This window comes from Anolis carolinensis, chromosome 4 (genome assembly GCF_035594765.1).
Source record: "Anolis carolinensis isolate JA03-04 chromosome 4, rAnoCar3.1.pri, whole genome shotgun sequence".
NCBI lineage: Eukaryota > Metazoa > Chordata > Lepidosauria > Squamata > Dactyloidae > Anolis > Anolis carolinensis.
The window spans coordinates 24,801,080-24,819,846 of NC_085844.1; the positions used below are offsets into that span (position 1 = coordinate 24,801,080).

An 18,767-nucleotide genomic window follows, 5' to 3' on the forward strand; every position below is an offset into this window, starting at 1 on the left:
ATATTGACAAGCTGGAAAGCGTCCAGAGGAGGGCGACTAAAATGATTAAGGGTCTGGAGAACAAGCCCTATGAGGAGCGGCTTAAAGAGCTGGGCGTGTTTAGCCTGCAGAAGAGAAGGCTGAGAGGAGACATGATAGCCATGTACAAATACGTGAAGGGAAGTCATAGGGAGGAGGGAGCAAGCTTGTTTTCTGCTGCCCTGCAGACTAGGACACGGAACAATGGCTTCAAACTACAGGAAAGGAGATTCCACCTGAACATCAGGAAGAACTTCCTCACTGTGAGGGCTGTTCGACAGTGGAATTCTCTCCCCCGGGCCGTGGTGGAGGTTCCTTCTTTGGAGGCTTTTAAGCAGAGGCTGGATGGCCATCTGTCGGGGGTGCTTTGAATGCGATTTCCTGCTTCTTAGCAGGGGGTTGGACTGGATGGCCCATGAGGTCTCTTCCAACTCTACTATTCTATGATTCTATGAAAATCAGTTTGGTTGGAATAATCTGATTCTAGAAGAATCAGGAGAAGGCCCATGTTTGCCAAAGATGGTTTCCAGCACATGGGTTGCATTTGTACATTCTGATCCACCACCTTCAAGCATGGCATCAAGTTGAAAAATGTAGTGGCCCTTGCAGACATTATGCTCTTAAGTCAAATTCAGAAACCTTGCTGTATTAAAAAAGAGGGAGAGAGAGGAGGCCTTACTGTTGCTCTTTGCTGCTTGTTCTGAAACTTGTTAAATTGTTTATTTACAGCTTAGCCTTCTGGCAAATGTAGTCTCATTCTTTTCCATCTGCACTACAGCCAGTTTCTATATAATTAAGTCACTAACACTAGACAAATCATAACTCACATTTACAAAGGCCCAAAAAGAATGGCTTGTATACATAATTTCCAAATTGGAATGGAAGAAGGTCAAGAATATAAACAGCTACAGGGAGGGGAATCAAAGAAAATAAATTTTCCAGTTCCCCAATCTTTTAGTAATAACTATATAAAACTCCTTTTATCTTTATGATAAATGTTCTTCTGTATGTAAGATGATAGACGTTGTCATATAAATGTTATTAAATTACCTTCTACAGCCAATGACTCTTAATGCTGTAGGGATGAGGTCTTGGACAGAAAATGCTTCTGTACCATGAATGTAGGCCTAGAAACCACAGCTTGGATTCAAAAATATGTCTTCCATTCATGGGCTTATGAGTAGAGGTTTTATCCATCTGATGTGCTATCCTATGCCTTTTAACTGGAAATGCTAGATGCGGACTCTTGTAAAAATGAATACATTAATGGAATTGCATACATCAGTTAGGACACTTTGTAAAATGTGTACAAATTTATGTGCAGGGGCAAAGGTTGCAACTTGATGTAGAACTAGTTTAGGATGAGAATTATTGTGATTCTAATCACTGCAGAGAAAATGACTATGACTGAATTTTCAGATCCCTACATACCAATCTCCTATATCATATCTTCTACCAGACTTCGAAATACTCACATTTTTGTACAACAGATAAAAAAATCTCAATGCTGGTTGGGAGATTCTGGAAATTGTGATATAAAAAAGCAACTCAAACTACTTTGCCTCTAGGACTACAGTATGAAATTTCACATATCCAGTATTTACATATGTTACATTAATGTGGCCTTTTCTGGTCACATTTGCTGAAAATCCAGTAACCATTTTTTTAAATGCTGACATCAGCTTCTGTGAACTTTGCAAGGGTGATGTACTGCTAAGCTATGTCAATTTAAAATAAGTTTGTAGACATAGTAGTCAAAAGCCATTTTTCTATCAGCACTATTCTAAAGCAGTTTATTTTCCTCTGAAGGGGAAAATAAGGTAAGAGAAATGACTACCATCACTGTCAAAACACATTAAATCTAGGAGGTGTGAATCTAAGTTTGATTTGTTTATATTCAAGAAGCAATACAATAATTGTATACAAACCAGCAAAATAATTTCAATACCTTGCTCTCAAGTTAACCTGTGCATTGTTTTAGAAAACAGTATCTAATTGGCATGACATTCCAGAAGTGCCCCATAAAACTTGGCTTTTAAATCTCCAGGCTTTCTCTATTTTGACTTTTTTTATATACTTTATCTGTACAGTTTTTGGAGCTTTCCTTGCCTTGTATTTATCTCAACTCTGACTAATGCAATACGATAAATATATCATAGATGTCCATGATACATTTCTAACACAATTCTCTAAATATATCATGGATTAACAGCTTCACTCTAATGAGTGTGAGTAAATTTTGTGTAGCTTTCAGCAGGGATGGATCCAAGACTATCATCTTGTAATTTGGTCTTGCAACATTATAGTAATTGAACAAGATACCAGCCAGTAATTATTGAATAGGGAGTCAGCAAGCACTTATAGCTCAGGCTGGATCTACATTGCCCTGTATCCCAGGATCAGATCCCAAATTATCTGTTTATCTCAGATTATCTGGCATTGTAGACTCATATAATCCAATTCAAAGCAGATAATCTGGGATCACATCCTGGGATCAAGGATAGTGTAGATCCAGCCTCAGGTCCCTTACATACAGCCATATAATCCAGAATATTAAAGCAGATAACCTACAATATCTGCTTTGAACTGGGTTATCTGAGTCCACACTGCCATATATTCCAGTTCAATGTGGATTTTATACAGCTGTGTGTGGCCGGGGCCTCAGTGGTTTCTATTGGTTTTGGAGGCCCGGTCACTATTCTCTGCCTTTTTTTCTCTCATCTTTCCATTTTTAAAAATGTTTGTAAGCCTGACACAAGGATATTTCTCCCTTTTTTTTGATTGAAGTCAGATACTGCATACAAAAATGCTTGCCTTAAATATGAGCTCAAAACACTGGTGCCAATCTTGATGAGATAAAGTTTATTGAATGGATGCTCACATTGCTTTCAGTGGGTTATGTGAAGCAATCAAGTTCATGATTTGTACTTGAACTCTTGACTGCAGAGTAAACTCACCATTACAAAACTCCAGAAAGTAGTAAGTGAAAAGTATTTTGACAAGATGGGTGTTGCTTATGTTTATTTATATTTAGATTGGGCAGATTTCACAGAGTGTCTGTATGCCTCTGGATGAAGTGGGATATAAATCAAACTAACCAAAGTAAACAAACTCCTTCAGTAGGGAAAACTTTAGGAAAGATATAAAGAAAAAATGTGAATGTTATGGCTGAAATGTCCCTTCAGTGACTCCAAATGTTTCCAGGATTTCAAAAATCTTCCAGATCTGTTCTTAGTAATGAGAAATCAATTAGATATTGTTGAAGCTGTATTGTTTGATGATCTCCTCTCTTCTCATTCCTCTTCCCTCTTTTAGGCTTTATTTAAAGGGTCATTCAGGAACAGCAGGAAAACAGAGCAGCCTGATCTTGCATGGGGCTGATTTTAGTACCAAAGATGCTGACAATGACAACTGTATGTGCAAATGTGCTCTTATGCTAACAGGAGGTAAGCATTGCATACTAAAATCATTCATATTTACTGGATAACAACAGATGGATGGAGAGCAGGGGGGAATTGTGCAGCCTTCCAGATGTTGTTGAACTTCACCTCCCAGCAGTTCTAGCCAGCATACAGCCAATGGTGAGAAATGCTAGGAGATGCAGTTCAGAACATCTGGAGAGCTGCACTGTTTGCATTCTAATGGAGAAATACAGCAGAGTTGCTTGAGCAATGAATCATATTTTTAATCCTGTTAATCCTGCTCTATCAACAGCTTCATCGAACATCTAAAAAGAACTCATTTTTTGACTCTAAGATTCTTTTCATTGAATTTTTTATTGTAACATTACATAAAATGAAAATGAAAGCAAATGAACTCTTTCCAACTGGAGTAGTGTCTAAGAAAATTTATGAGACTCATGATACTTGTGAAATATGATGTATCTAAAACCCTTAGCCTGAGTTTCATGCCTTCTGACTGAGATGACAATGGAAAAATAATAAAACTTTCAAATGAGAAGTTTAGGGCCAAATTAAGTAAGGCACAACACATAGTCAAACAGTGAGATGGAGAGTCGCAAGATGTAGTTATGGCTGCCAATGTAGGTAGTTTTCAGAGGACTGGAAATTTTCATAATCACAGTTACTGATTAGATTAGCTTTATGTTATGGTAGGTCTCTGCATTGTGGTTATCAGGAAGTGTGAAATGGCAGGTGTAGATGCAATCTTGGGGATCCAACTGTTAGCCCTTACACAGAATACTCATTGAATAAATGAGATTTCATAGAATCATAAAGTTGGAAGAGTCCACAAAGGTCATCCAGTCCAACTCCCTGCCATGCAGGAACACACAACCAAAGCTCTCCTGACAGATGGCCATCTAGCCTCTGTTTCTTTTCCTACATATTGACTCACTATTCAACAACTAATTGAATGGGTCATCTTTCATTGGGACTAACAAGTGGGATCCAGGCAATGCACTGCTAACTGTATATTTCCATAAGCAACAGGTTAGTACTGTGCAACAGATTGTTGGACTAGAGACATCATTCATCTGATCCAGCAGGATGGCTCTTCTTAAGCTAATGGAGATGTGCAATCTGATTTCATGTCACTTAAAAATGACAGAGAAATCAAAATTATTTATATTTAGAGGACTGTTAAGACTATGTAGAGTCTATCATTTCCCTCTCAGCAAGGAAAAAATAAGGATAGTTGTAGGTTCCTCTAGTGAGGCAAATATGTTGCCATATGTGCATTAATGCCCTTCCAAATAGATAGAAAGATAGACAGACAGACAGTAATGTGAAGGGTAGTGCTGCTGATATACTAACATTTTCAACAAGGGACTCATTGGATGGGTTGAATCAGAAACCAAGATGCTCAAAAACTAGGGATGTACAGCATATTCAGAAGTTTTATTATCCTGAGTGAGAGAGGATGTGTCAACTTTTTGAGAAAACATAAGATAGGGTAGATAAGATAATAATTTTTGTCTTGTGCATTTCAGGAGTCTTCCATTGAACATTTTATAATAAATAATAATAATAATAAACTTTATTTGTATACCGCTCTATCTCCCCAAAGGGACTCAGGGCTGTTTTCAACCAGTGCAAAACAACATACAATATACAATAACTTAATACAGTAAAAGTGCATCATTAAAACAATGCAAAACAATTTTGTTAAAATTACCAATAAATAAAATAAACAATCACAGTCAGAACCTTCGCTCAAGGGGACAGGAATCAGGGCAGATTAACATGGTCCATATTAGGAATAGAAAAACTTTTACACATATTTTAGGGCCGAGAGGTGAACAGTGTACCAGAGTAGAGTCCAATTTGGCTAATGAGGCTAATCTGACTCAAAAACCTGTTGAAACCACCAGGTTTTTAATTCCTTTTGAAAATTTGCACATAAACATGCAAATTCTATGAAAGATTTGCATGTTTATGTGCATAAAATATTGTTTGTATTTTTGCAAAACATTACTGCCCATTTTTGGTGCAGAAAACAACACTTTTGTGTAAAACACCTTAATCAATTTTTCATAAAAAGTCTCAAAATGCACATACATAGAAAGTCGGGTTATCCAGTCTAGTGGGAAGAAAACTTTTTTTTTCTTATTATACTTGTACACAACAGCCAAATTAAAAGATTTACATCTCTGTCACTAATTGAGGGTGATCTCCCCGCCATTTGAAGTAACTCCCAGATATTTAAGAGGGGAAAGTTTCCAAATTGCAAAAAAAGTTTTATGGACTTACAAAAAAAATGCTTATAGTCTTTCCTTTCTTTCTTTTTTGGTCAGTTGCATGACTAATGAAGCTGGAATCATTGCTGTAGCACCAGTACTACTAAATGTGTTTTAAAATGTCTAAAGAGGACACTATGATATTTATTTTCCATGGATTTGCCATACACAACCAGCTTCCTGTGAGATACTTTGAAACCTTTCACCATAGAGAAAGTTAGAAAGATGTATTCAAATGTTTAGTCACGACTAGCTGTCTGATAACAAAGTGTCTGTGATAACAACATAATAAAAATAATTCATCTTCAAGAATAATAGTGTCCTTGATTGTGGCAAACTTTATCAGACATTCTGTTGGTCTTGGCAATTTTTGTAGACGGCTCTTCCATCATAAATTACATAAAATGTACATGACTTGTGTGGCTATCTTGATAGTCTGGGGGATTGTGTAGTCTCTGTGAGCTAAGCAGAATATTCTATATATGGCAAGGAACAAAAGGGGAAAATAAGATGTAGAAACTAAAATAATCAGAAATAGAAAGGTGAGGCTATATTTAAAGGTTACTTATTGTCTGGAGGATACAAAGTTATCATAATGGGTCACATGAGAAATAGCATTTATTCTTAGTAGTGCTGCTAGTTCCATTTTGTTTTGTAAGATGTCCAAGAACAGATAGTTTGAAAAATATATTTCCTTTGTAATTGTGTCCAAAGCAGGAATGTAGTGAATTTTGACTTTGCTTATCCAAACCAGGCATGTCCAAAATATGGAGTTTGATCTTGATTTGTTGACAAATCATAGTTTAAACCAAAGACAGAAAAGAAGCACCCCTTTTTATTGGTCTCCAATTCCATAAAAGACCTCTGCCTTCTTTTAAACAAATATAATTTCTAATTTTAGTGCATAAAGGGCTCTCATCTAAATCCATGAACACAACAATATTTGCTTATAAAACTACAAAAATAAACATTAAACAACAGTCATGAAAAATAACAGAAATAACAACAAGAATAAGAGGAAAAACTGTATATTATGATATCTGGGTAATTATACTGTGTTTTACTGGCAGCTTAATCTATTTTATGAAATGAAATTGACTAGTTGAGAAACTGTTGATCACTTGGTTGGACAATGTTGTTGATTTTCATTGTTAGCATGCAAGAGAAACTTACTTGAATTGCTCTTCAGTAATTAAGGTATTGGTTTGCATACTGTTTTGGCTGGGAGAAACCAAATTTTTATCACAAATTCTGAAGCAATGGCAACCTTATAAGTCTTAACATCATGGGGAAGCATAGAAATCTAGCCTGCAGTCACATTATTGTAATTTAACATTCCAGAGTGCATTTTTTGTGCTTCCTGTGAACCTTCACTGAAAAGTGTTGAGTTTGCATTGGCACTGCATTTGATGAAGATCCAACCTCCAAGGATTCATTTGCAATGGTTCATTCAAACACGAAACTCAGTGCTTTATTAAAAAGTGGAAAATCCTAATGTAGAAATTTAATATCTTATGGACTATATAAAACACTTATCCTCTCATGAAAGGTATATCTACTTGTACAGAAGTCCTTCAGTGGAGAATTATAGTGGCAAATTGTTCCATACATAATTTCTAAACTAGTGCGGTGTTGGGACTGTGGAGTGTTCAAATTGCCTTGTTAAAAAAATAACCCCCAAAGAAAACCTATCTTTCATGCTATGATGGTTGTTTTGAAGTAGTATGGTAATAAATACCACCTTCTGGTCCATACGCTTGACAATGAAAACAGAGCTGAGAACCACTTATGTGTTTCATGGTCCAGTCTTGAAAAAGAAATGAGGATTAGATTTTTCCATGTTTAGCTTTGTCTTGAATTTCTACAGGATTACGGTCTTGTTACAGTCAAACATCAGCTGTACTGCTTTCTTTTTCTTTGGTTATTAGCCCCTTAGGTATAGCTTTGTAATCAAAGAGAGGTCAACTGTATCAAAATAACGGAATATCAGAATGTATTTGGCACTGTTCCTTCCCCAAAGATTTTATTATGAAGTGTTACTATAGGAAGGAAAAAATCATATAAAGTATTCTTTTAAAAAAAGATTGCAAGAAATTACTTTACAAGGCTCAAATCATAAATTGCACACTGGTTTAAATACACAGACTAGCATCAACCTTGCTGCTATATACCAATCATTATTATGAATATACTTGTGGTTAAAAAAAACAAGACCTCCTTTCTTTTAGAAAGTATGAAGAACAAAATCTGCTGACACAATGTATGACCTATGTGGGAAATACATTCTACCCTCACACAATATCCATGTTTAATTCCATCTCATCTCTAGAGATCAAATTGGAAACATTGAACAGCAGTGGATTTGGGGAGGTGTACTTCAGAGAGGAGGGAAAACAGTTAGTAAGCATTTCAGTTTTGGAAATCACAATGTTGATCCATGAAGTCAAAGAAACTTCACACCATCCCACTAACTGTGAGCACTTGACTCAATTATTACTTGGCCTGGCTTGGCTTCCATTGTAGATACGTCTCACAGGTTTATAGATATTGTTTTTCACATGCAGCAACCTGCAGTCAACATGGAAGAAAGGTAGTGGTCACCTTCTATCCCCTCTAGGAAAAAAGTAATAATACCGTGAACCTTTTAAAAAGAAAAATGCTGGTCTAGTAGAAATACCTTTGAAGAAGGAGTGTGGTATTGATTACAGCTTCACACACAGTAAGATGCTTAGAAAAACTGCAAGTTGCTTTGGATCAGGCATGGGCAAACTTCACCCCTGTGGTTGTTTTGGATTACAATTCTCACAATTCCTAACAGCTGGTAGGCTGTTAGGAATTGTGGGAGTTGAAGTCCAAAACACCTGGAGGACCAAGGTTTGCCCATGCCTGCTTTAGATAGTTGGTTCATCTTGCTCTGTGTTGCCAGCACTGACTGGAAAGAGCAGATTTCCAGAGTTTCAAACAAGATTCCTTCCTGGTCCTAGTATAATGGTTCTCAGCCTTTCTTTAGTCCAGGTGTATTCAACTTCAAGTCCCAGAATTCCTGACAGTAGGCCAATCTCACTGGGGCTTCTGGGAAATGAAGTCCCAAACACTTGGATGACCAATGCTTGAAAACCAGATATGAACTAGATCTGCAATTGCATGGGAGTATTGAGGAGGGTGTTATGGTGACACTGAGCATCACTGTCTATCATAGAAGTAGCAGTTTCTTTGAAGATCAAACTAGAGAGGACATCATTGATAATATCTTTCTCTTTGACAAAGAAAAAAAAAAGAAGCCAGAGGAAGTGAGCATTAGCAATAGGTGCACACTACTGTGAGAGGGAGAATTAACTATTTTCTCTAAAATATTAAAACTTGAAATCGAATAATAGAATCATAGAGTAGGAAGAGACCACAATTCAAGCCCATTCTGCCATCCGAGAATCCACAATTAAAGCACTATCAAGAGATATCCATCCAGACTCCATTTAAAAACCTCCAGAGAGACTCCATCACACTTCAAGGCGATATATTCTACTGTTTAAGGAACCCTCCTAATGTTTAGGTGGAATCTTTTTTCCTTCAGTTTCAACACATTGCTCCATATCCTAGTCTGTATTGCAACAGAAAAAAAGCTTGCCCCTTCATCAATATGACATTCTTTCAAATACTTATTCATGATTATGATGTGTCCTCTCAACCCTCTCTTCTTCAATCTAAACATGGCCAACTCCCCAAGCCATTCCTCATAGAGTTTGACTTCCAGATCTGTTACCATTTTGGTTGCCCCTCTATGAACAGGTTTCAATTTGTCAATATCATATGTGTGTGTGTGTGTGTGTGTGTGTGTGTGTGTGTGTGTGTGTGTGTATATATATATATATATATATATATATATATATATAGAGAGAGAGAGAGAGAGAGAGAGAGAGAGAGAGAGATCTTGCTTCAAGCTACTATTAGACATGCAGAGGAAAATAGATGGATATAAATGGATGGATGTCTTCCAGTAGTTAAATATCTTCTCTCTCTCTCTCTCTCTCTCTCTCTCTCTCTCTGTGTGTGTGTGTGTGTGTGTGTGTGTGTCTTACATGCACATACAAACTCATTTACATATTCTGTAACTATGGTTATTAGCAGTTTCTGAGTGGGAGGAGAGTTTTCGGCCAGGGGACATGATTAAAATTCCCCCAGGACTGGAGTTTCGATCGAAATTGCCTCCTCAGTTTCTGTTTCTAATGGAAGAAAAAGGCTTTCAGAGATCCAGTCACAGATATGCCACATAATATTTCATTTGGTTCTTGGAGACACTGCTGCTATTTTACCTAAAGTGACATTCAGCACTAATGTGGGGGGTTTCTTTACAAGTGGCACATCTAAGGGTTTTGGAAGAAAACCTAAAGAATTGTGGTTAGACCAACAATGTTTCTCATGGGAGATTCATATGTCCCCAATTTGCTTCTAGATGAGGAAGGAACATGGAAAGAAATGTGAACTGAAGAAAATAAAGCCTGTGCTAAATGTATAGTTCTGTCTGTATGTTTATTTTGACAGTAGCTTTAATATTATTGGTCAATATATGTAATACAATAAAGCTCCTTATTATATTACATATATCAATGAATGATACAAAAGCTACTGTCAAAACAAAACACATACAGAAAGAGTGATACATATGTTTTCTAGTTCTAAAAATTATGTAATAACTGAGTTTGTGTTAGATAAAGTTCTGCAACTACAGATTTAACAATCTCCAGTTCAAAAATATTTGAATAAAACAAATAAAAAGCAAATATTGATTTTGCCATGTGCTGAGCACTATGCTGATGTGTAGGCAGGCATACCCTGCTATACCTTCCCTCCATTTCCCAGATCCTCAGGCTCTCTCCCGCACACATTTCAGTAGTTCACACTTTCCTATATGAGATACCAGATACTGTTGCTATTTAATCATATTTCCATCTTCAGTTTATATTCATTTGAAGATGCTAAGTTGTCTTTTACCCCTATCTAGACTGTGATATAATACAGTTTGAAACTACTCTGTATTTATATTCCGCCTTTCTCCCCGAAGGACTCAGAGCAGATTGCAGTATATATAAAGCAGACAAAGACAAACAGTCAATGCCTTATTTACAATCGCATACATTGAGGCACTCAACACAGACAAAAACAAAGACTTCTCCTTTCATTTCTGGCTCTAGGGAGGTGCTCTTCTCTATTTTCAAGTCAAGGATCCTGTGTTGCTCCCTTCAGGTCATGTGGTTAGCACGATTGCTTGGAGAATCTTTTTTTACCTTTTCCCGTCAAAGCTGTACCTATTTATCTACTCACATTTGCATATTTTCAAACTGCTAGGTTGGCAGGAGCTAAGGCTAACAGCGGGAGCTCGCCAGCAGATTCAAACTGCTGACCTTCAGGTGAGCAGCACAGGGGTTTAACCCATTGTACCACCATAGTCCCAAACTGCATCATATGGTCAGTGTATAATGCAGTGTGCCAATGAAGCCAGACTGCTGTTAATTCAACATAGGTAACAACATCAGTAAAGTGTGCGCCTGATACTGCATGTTTGCAAACATCAGAACAATCCAGGATTATGTGTTAAGCCTTGCCTTGAATGTAACAGCATGGCGATGAGGGTCCACCAGTAACTCTCAATTCAAGATCTTTTATTCACAGATTAGCCTGATATCCAACCTTTTAAGAAATTAAACTCTGGCCCATTTCCTCACTAATAAGCCAAAGATACTCTTGGGGAAAAAAACCAAATGGCTTGGTTGGAAAAATGAATGCCAAAATGTCAAGTTTTGATATCAGAGTAAGCAGGTTTAGCCTACTTGCAGTGGGACTGATCATATCAAATACATTAGAATGTTTTTCATGAATAAGCCGTTCTTCCTCTGGAGCCCTGGTTTGTTAGGCCATGCAAACTGGGTCACTTTGAAACACACTTAAAACCTCTACAAAGCTTTTCACATTCTCTCCCTCAGTCTTGAAAACCAATGCCCTGCAAATGTATCATGAAACAAAGCAGTAAGAATATAAGACAGATGTCAATGTAGTTCCTGCTGTCCAAAAGCATAGAAACTTGAAGAATGATAATCAGCACTTTCATTAATTTGTGAAGTATGCATGCTTTCACAATGTTCTGCCTTGCCCATCTGAATACGTAAGTTATGCTAGTAAAATGATACACTGCTTCTCTTAATTCAGTTAGGGATGGTTTTTTAAAAAAATGGCTTAATTTCTTTTCAGTGCCATCTGCAATGAAAGAAAGAACTTCAAATGTTTATTTCTGAATTACTTATTTGGCCATGTTTACCTCTTTAAAGCCTGGCTAGTGGCTACGCATATTTAAACAACCAAGGAGTCTGCAGAGGGCAGAATTTGAGAAATAAATTTTGTGATTTAAACCATCTCTCATTTGTTGCACAAGTTAGGCACATGTTTTAGTTGTCACCGTCTAACATTCAAATGGGCACATTTATGGGTACATGTGCTCAGGATACCATTTAATACAATGTCTGGAATCCCTATTAGTGTCATATGGATGTGTAAGTTCCCCTATAGAAGTGGGTTGACATTTTTGCAAGATGCACTCAATTCAAGGGTGCAGAACTCGAATTCTGTGTGCAATGCCATTATACCTCCAGCACATTACTGGTTTTCACATCTGGTTGTGAATTCAGTGGTAGAGCATTGCAATTTAACCCAAGGGTAGTGTAGCACAATCAATATGTAACTCCACATGTAAACATTTACACTACACAACCTGTTGTAGGAAGCAAGCCATTGTGTACATCACACAAAAAAGAGGCATAACATAAAGGCATGGGATATGTATATTTCTTACAACTTGATTTTTATGTTATTTCCCTAATGAGGAAAATTTGGGTAAATTTCCATGTTTATCCATTCCTTCAAACTTGTAGAGGATGGGGAAAATATTAAAAATATTTGAGAAATGGCTGATCCTGCTAAATTTTCTTGATTACCCATTTCAGTACTTGTATCATTGAGTGACTGCTCCCATGAATTAAAGAAGCTCACTTTTTGGAATTTCCTTCTATTTAATATGAATAAATAGATCTACATGTATAAATTGATCAACTTATGTGATGGGGATAAACCATATGTGAATTGATTCCCCACCATGAAATAGGAAGCTAGTAGGCACAAAGATTTGGGTGAATTAGACAGCATTTATTGGCCTAATTTGTTATGTATTTTTCCTGTGAGGGAGCAACCTGATATGGGTCTAACACAAGCAACAGGTATTGAATCATGATCACCTCCTTAGCCTTCTGTTGGGTGAACTATCAGAGGGCAATCAAGCTACTTTGGTTACTCGCCCAGGCTGGTCATTTACTGGAAGGCTATTCCAAGGGCACTCCCTACCATGCCTCAAAACTTTACAAGAGAGAGCAAATCCCTTGGTTTGGTTCCAAGGGTTGCGCCTTTCACAGCTCCTCAAACCCTAGAATATAGTGAGGCTATTCTGGAGGCCTGCCCTTAACCCACAAGGGGGGTGAGAAGGTGCACAATGAGTCAATCTCCCTTAGTAACCTGCCAGTGAGACCTATTATTATAAATACCACCCTAACCCAATCCCCTGATCACTAAAAAACAATATGGAGAAGGCAGGGGCCACTCCAGGGGGCAGTGTTCCTATTTGTCTTATCCATAGAGGACTTCAAAGTCTACCTCTTGCCATAGCGCACAGAAGTTAGGCCACCAGTTAAACTGTCATTGATTTGTGGGACAACTAAGTTAGCTCTTTTCTCCCTCTTTCTCCTGTGTGAATGCACTGGTAGATGTCCACTCTGCCAGCATTGTATTGAGTCCCAGGTCTTTTCTTTTCATTTTACTGAAACACACAAAGAGGCCTAGCTTTTAAAAATAATACTTAAAATGATAAAATGTCAGACCAATGGAGGCTGTTGGCTCCCATGTCAATTGACCAGTGGATCTGTTATGGGTTTTAATCTGAATGATAAAGGATCTATCTATAATATCGAACTCACCTTGGATGCGTCCTTTAAAGTTCAGTCACAAAACCAACATGCATTTTCCACCCCATTGAGATGGAAGCTTCTAAATGGCAGAAAAACAAATGGAAGGGGGAGTGAGGACATTTCCTGTCTAACATACCACTTGGTGTGAGGCAGTGGTTCTCAACCTGTGGGTCCCCATATGATTTGGCCTTCAACTCCCAGAAATCCTAACAGCTGGTAAACTGGCTGGGATTTCTGAAAGTTGTGGGCCAAAACACCTGGGGACCCGCAGGTTGAGAAGCACTGGTCTAAGGCAATATCTATAGGTAAGGATACTGAAGACTCTGTTTTCCAACCCCATCTTTTTTTTCTTTTTTGATGTTTCCACAAGTCCTCTAACTTTCAGAAATGGTATTCTGAATGCTATTTCTTTGTTTTATTTTTAAAACACTATCGCAAAGCTACTCTGGGCATATACAACTACTTGTGTGGCTCCTTGTATACCAGCCACAGAATGTTTATTTGTTTATTTGTTTGAACAAAGCTGAAACTATTGCCTCCTGAGTGGTCTTTACCACTTAGATGCTTCATATTCACTTTTAATTTAATCTTGTAAATGAAACAGAGCTTGCTTGGTTCATATATATGGCCTAATTGTTTTGTTCCTAATTATTTCAGGCTGGTGGTTTGATGCCTGTGGGCCTTCCAATCTCAATGGAATGTTCTACTCCGCCGGACAACACCACGGAAAAATAAATGGAATCAAATGGCATTACTTCAAAGGCCCCAGTTACTCATTACGTTCCACAACTATGATGATCCGGCCTTTAGACTTTTAAAGACACCAAGCAAAGGCAAGAACAATGTGCAGTATAGCTACCACAATCTGAAGGATCTCCTATGTAACCTTCAGAAGCAGAAGGCAGGAACTTTCTGAAAGGCATCAAATGGCAGGAATCCAGCTCTACTCAGATATGATGTCACAGGCTGCAGAAAATGGACATGAATCACCACCAAACACATGAGGATGCAGATGAAGACATGGTTGCTCAGACTACAGAAGATAACTGACTATTCAGTGGGCAACCTTTCAATTCAGTTGCCACAAAGGAACCCAATAACATTTAGCTGAAGCTTTTCTTCTCATTTTTTTCTTAAACAAAAACAATGAAAGTTATCAGACTACATACAAGGAAGATGCAGTTTTGGGAAGCAAAAATAAATAATAATAAATAAATAAAGGGATACTCATCCACAGTGTAAAAAGCATTGAATCTATGCAAAAGCACAACTGATATTTATTTTGATAGGGACATGTTGCCTTGAAAATGCAAAGATGGCTGTGCAAGCCCTTGCCTGCTATCAACAAATATAATTTAGATAGATAACATTTCTTTAATGTAGGATCAATAAGGTATGTAGGAGTGATTTCTCATTTAAGCCCATTTCAAATGTGAAACATGTTCCTAATAAAGAGCCTGTGCTTCATGACAGGCAGAGAATGATAAGAGCAATGTGGGGGGAATTGCCCCGACTGACTAGGGTGCATGTTGGTAATCTGGATAATTGACATAATCCTTCAGCTAGGATTTATGGCATGATAACAAAAGAAGCCAGGGATTTTTCTTTTTGACTGCAGCAGCTTTGGGCTCTGTCAAACCCAGTCTGAATCTCCCATTCAAAAGAAATTGTTGGTTATTTTAAAAAGGTGAAATAAAGGTTATTTGTATATGGAATTTCCTTTGGAAAATATACTTAAATACAGCATGTATGCAAATGGCATAACCTCATATTTAACTGGATTGGGTTCATTAACCAGCCTTGGGCTTTTTTTTTTTTTTGTATGTGCACATGTTAAAGTTAATTACTTCTAAATTGCTAGACCTTCATTTGTTTTCTGTTACTCATTGTAAATTTGAAAGTAAGCCAAGCAGGAGGCTTATCAGTTCTTTTCAGTTCTTTGTAGTGGTTCAGTTACTGTGGAGAATAATAAATAAATATAGGAGAATAAAGGGGATAATTGCAATTATGGATGATCAATACCATGGCCAGAAAACAACCAAATGTAAGCACATTAATTTAAAAAGGAAAACTAAGCACGTGCATAGCTCTACTTTATTTGAAATTAGTGAGAATTAAAAGTACTTGTTCTGAGAAAGTGGGTTACTATATTTAAACACTGCTTTCTGTTTAAAATGTGTCCAGCATATGTATCTTTGGAATTTCATGAACTTTTAAAAAATGTATGCTGAGGATCAGTTCAAATATTTGACTCAGACAATAAGGTCTAACTAATGTTTTAGTTTCTGTCTGGATCTCAGAAACATGTGTATATCCACCATTTCATGTATAGAAACAGAGGGAAACTTTTAGAACAAAGTCAGGGCAATGATCCATCTAGTTCAGTATCATCTACACTGAGAGGCAATTACTTTTCAGCATTTCAGGCATTAATATTACCTCACCTACGTAGAGGTGCTAGTACTGATTCTTTGACCTTCTGCTCTTCTTTACTCTTCCATTAAGACATGGAGTGCCCTCTTCACAAATGTCTCACATGAGCAGGTTTTTCAATTATAAAAACTATACTAATCCCATAAAATTTGTGCGGTCCTTCTATTTCTCTTGCAATGGGAAGGATTATGAAAATTATCTGACTCGCCAATAGCTAGATCATATCGGATATATTTTATCTAGTGCCATGCATCTCTACACTTTTTCATATGATGGAGCCTCTTTCCGTAGGAAAAGTATCCCAACCAACTAAGTTCTAGCCAGTGAGTTTGTTCTCTTCCATCATCTCATTGCAAGTTGTATTCATACAAACTAAATAGTAAATAGAACTTCAGCCCTCCAGGCGTTTTGGACTTCAACTCCCAGAAATCCCAGCCAGGAATTGTGGGATTTGAAGTCCAAAACACTTAAGGGCTGAAGTTTGCCCATGCGTGATCGATATGAATCTCACCGGAGCATTCTTCCACTCTGTATCTTTGAAGTTGCTTCTTTCTACAGTTCTGTAAACTGTCTGTATTTGAATTGAGGAAGACCCATACCTAAATGGTCGAGTGCATTTTTTGTATTGTTTTGATGCGGAAGAACTCTAGCTTGTCCCCAATTTGAAGGTTCAGGAAGTAGGTCAAATGATATGCCAGCCCATAATAGAGTACGCTGAATGGGAAAATATTCTGACATGTATGATAGTTTTTGAATTCTTGCCATCCTATTATGTTGGGAAATAACATGTAGTTTTTTCAGGCAAGCATTCTGTGAATGCTGTCCCACAGTTGTCCTTATACAAAAGCATATGCAGACAAGCTATGTGAAGCTTAATGATGACCTTGGATTGAGAACATAGGCTTAAATAAAACTTGAGGCTCCATTAATGACATTTGAAAAGTATTGATAATTTCTAATTTTGTGTTGAATGCAGCTGAGTGTCCATGCTCTTAATCAATAGTAGGCAAGTTTCTTCCATTTATGGGAACAAAATCTGCATAGACTTTGTACAAACAACATGAATGAATAAAGGAATACCATAGCACCACAGCTACATGTTTCCAAAGCTAAAAGGGTCTTTTGCATTTATCTGTATGTATTTCTCTTTACATCATCCTGCCAAAGGAAGTTAATTAGTTGAGTTCTTCTGGTTAAATTACTGACTTTTGTTTTGTTTTATTTTGGTTCAGAAGGTTCCTTCATATTGTTGATTTCTCCTTCATTCCTGCAGTCTTCATTTATGTCCAAAGATCGTGGTGTTTCTCAAAAGATGTAATATTTTTAAAGTTTCCAAATGAAGAATACCACTGTATAGATCAAATTGCAAAGGACACAAGTTAAGGATGACGGGGAGAGAGCAAAAGAACGATCAAAACACAAGCATGATATTTACTGTTTATTTATCTCAGTTTGAACAAATGGGGACATGGTTTCCTATTCTTTATAATAAAACATTTAAAACACATCAGATGATTTCATCCTTGGTTTGTTTTGAGTATGTATTCTTGTGGCATTCTTATTCCCAGAAGTTAAACACTGGAGGGGGAAAATCCTAAAAAAAATACTGGGAAGTTCAGATTGACAATGCAAGGAGTGAGAAGGTAAACCTTAAAACATGAACAAATCAAAGTTTACACCACCCTTTGCCCTTTCCTTCCAACTTTTTTCTCTTTCTTTCACAGTAACACACACACAGAGAGAGCTTGATTTTTTTGTTTCCAACCAACAGATTATTGCAGATAATCAAATGAGATTTGTATTTCCTTCTTATTTATTCAGTTTTTTTGCAAATGAAATTGAATGACTTCTTTTCACTTTAATCATTCATTCATTCACAATTCTTGGCAGTGACTGATCTGAATTATTTTAATTATTTTACTCAGAGCCCAGTCATTGTTTCAAATGCATGCTATACGGATAAAGGAAATTTTCTTAACATCCCTTGGTAACAGTTATCCACATGATCAAACATAATACTTGATCATCATACATATTCATGCCAGCTTGGCTGTATTTTTTCTCCTCTAAAAAACAAAACAGGACAAAAGTCATGATAAAATAAAACAGTGCATATTACCCCCTTACAAGCAGTGCTTCTATACTGTGCCAACAATTTGGGTCAGCATTATGGCTTGGTAGGGGAAGAAAGGATGGACAAGTTGGATTGTGTTAACAAGTCCTTATATTTTATTGGTTTCAGCCCAAATGTAGTTCCAATATCTCAGCCTGTGCTGAAATGACAAGGAGGCCTCAATGCAACATTCCCTGCATGTTGTGTAAATGTCCGCATGCAGACATACACAGGACTCTATAACCCTCATGCATAATAAGCAACATTGTGTAATACACATCAATGAGTGGGTGTCATTTCACAATGGATTACCAGTGTAAAATGTAGGATGCACAAATACAATGTATAAAATGCATGGTTGATGGCAAATTTTCAGAAACATGTCAATTCATTCAGTTCTGTCACAAGTTAATTCTCCATATTGGCCTGGAAAAAAAAAGTATCAACTCATGAACCAGAATGCTGGTAGTGTTATGACTATCTCACATTATGGGACTATTCA

General features: G+C 37.1%; 1 protein-coding gene across 2 annotated transcripts in view; it reads left to right on the plus strand.

Annotated features, from left to right (window-relative positions):
* Positions 1-17,659, plus strand: part of angpt1 (angiopoietin 1) — a 199,272-nt gene extending 181,613 nt beyond the window's left edge. For both annotated transcript variants that reach the window (XM_008108252.3, XM_003219446.4), the window contains 2 exons: positions 3,334-3,464; positions 14,377-17,659. In XM_008108252.3, the coding sequence (XP_008106459.2) occupies positions 3,334-3,464; positions 14,377-14,537 (292 nt within the window). In that variant the 3' untranslated portion in view covers positions 14,538-17,659. The remainder of the gene's footprint in view (positions 1-3,333; positions 3,465-14,376) is intronic.
* The last annotated feature ends 1,108 nt before the right edge of the window (positions 17,660-18,767 follow it).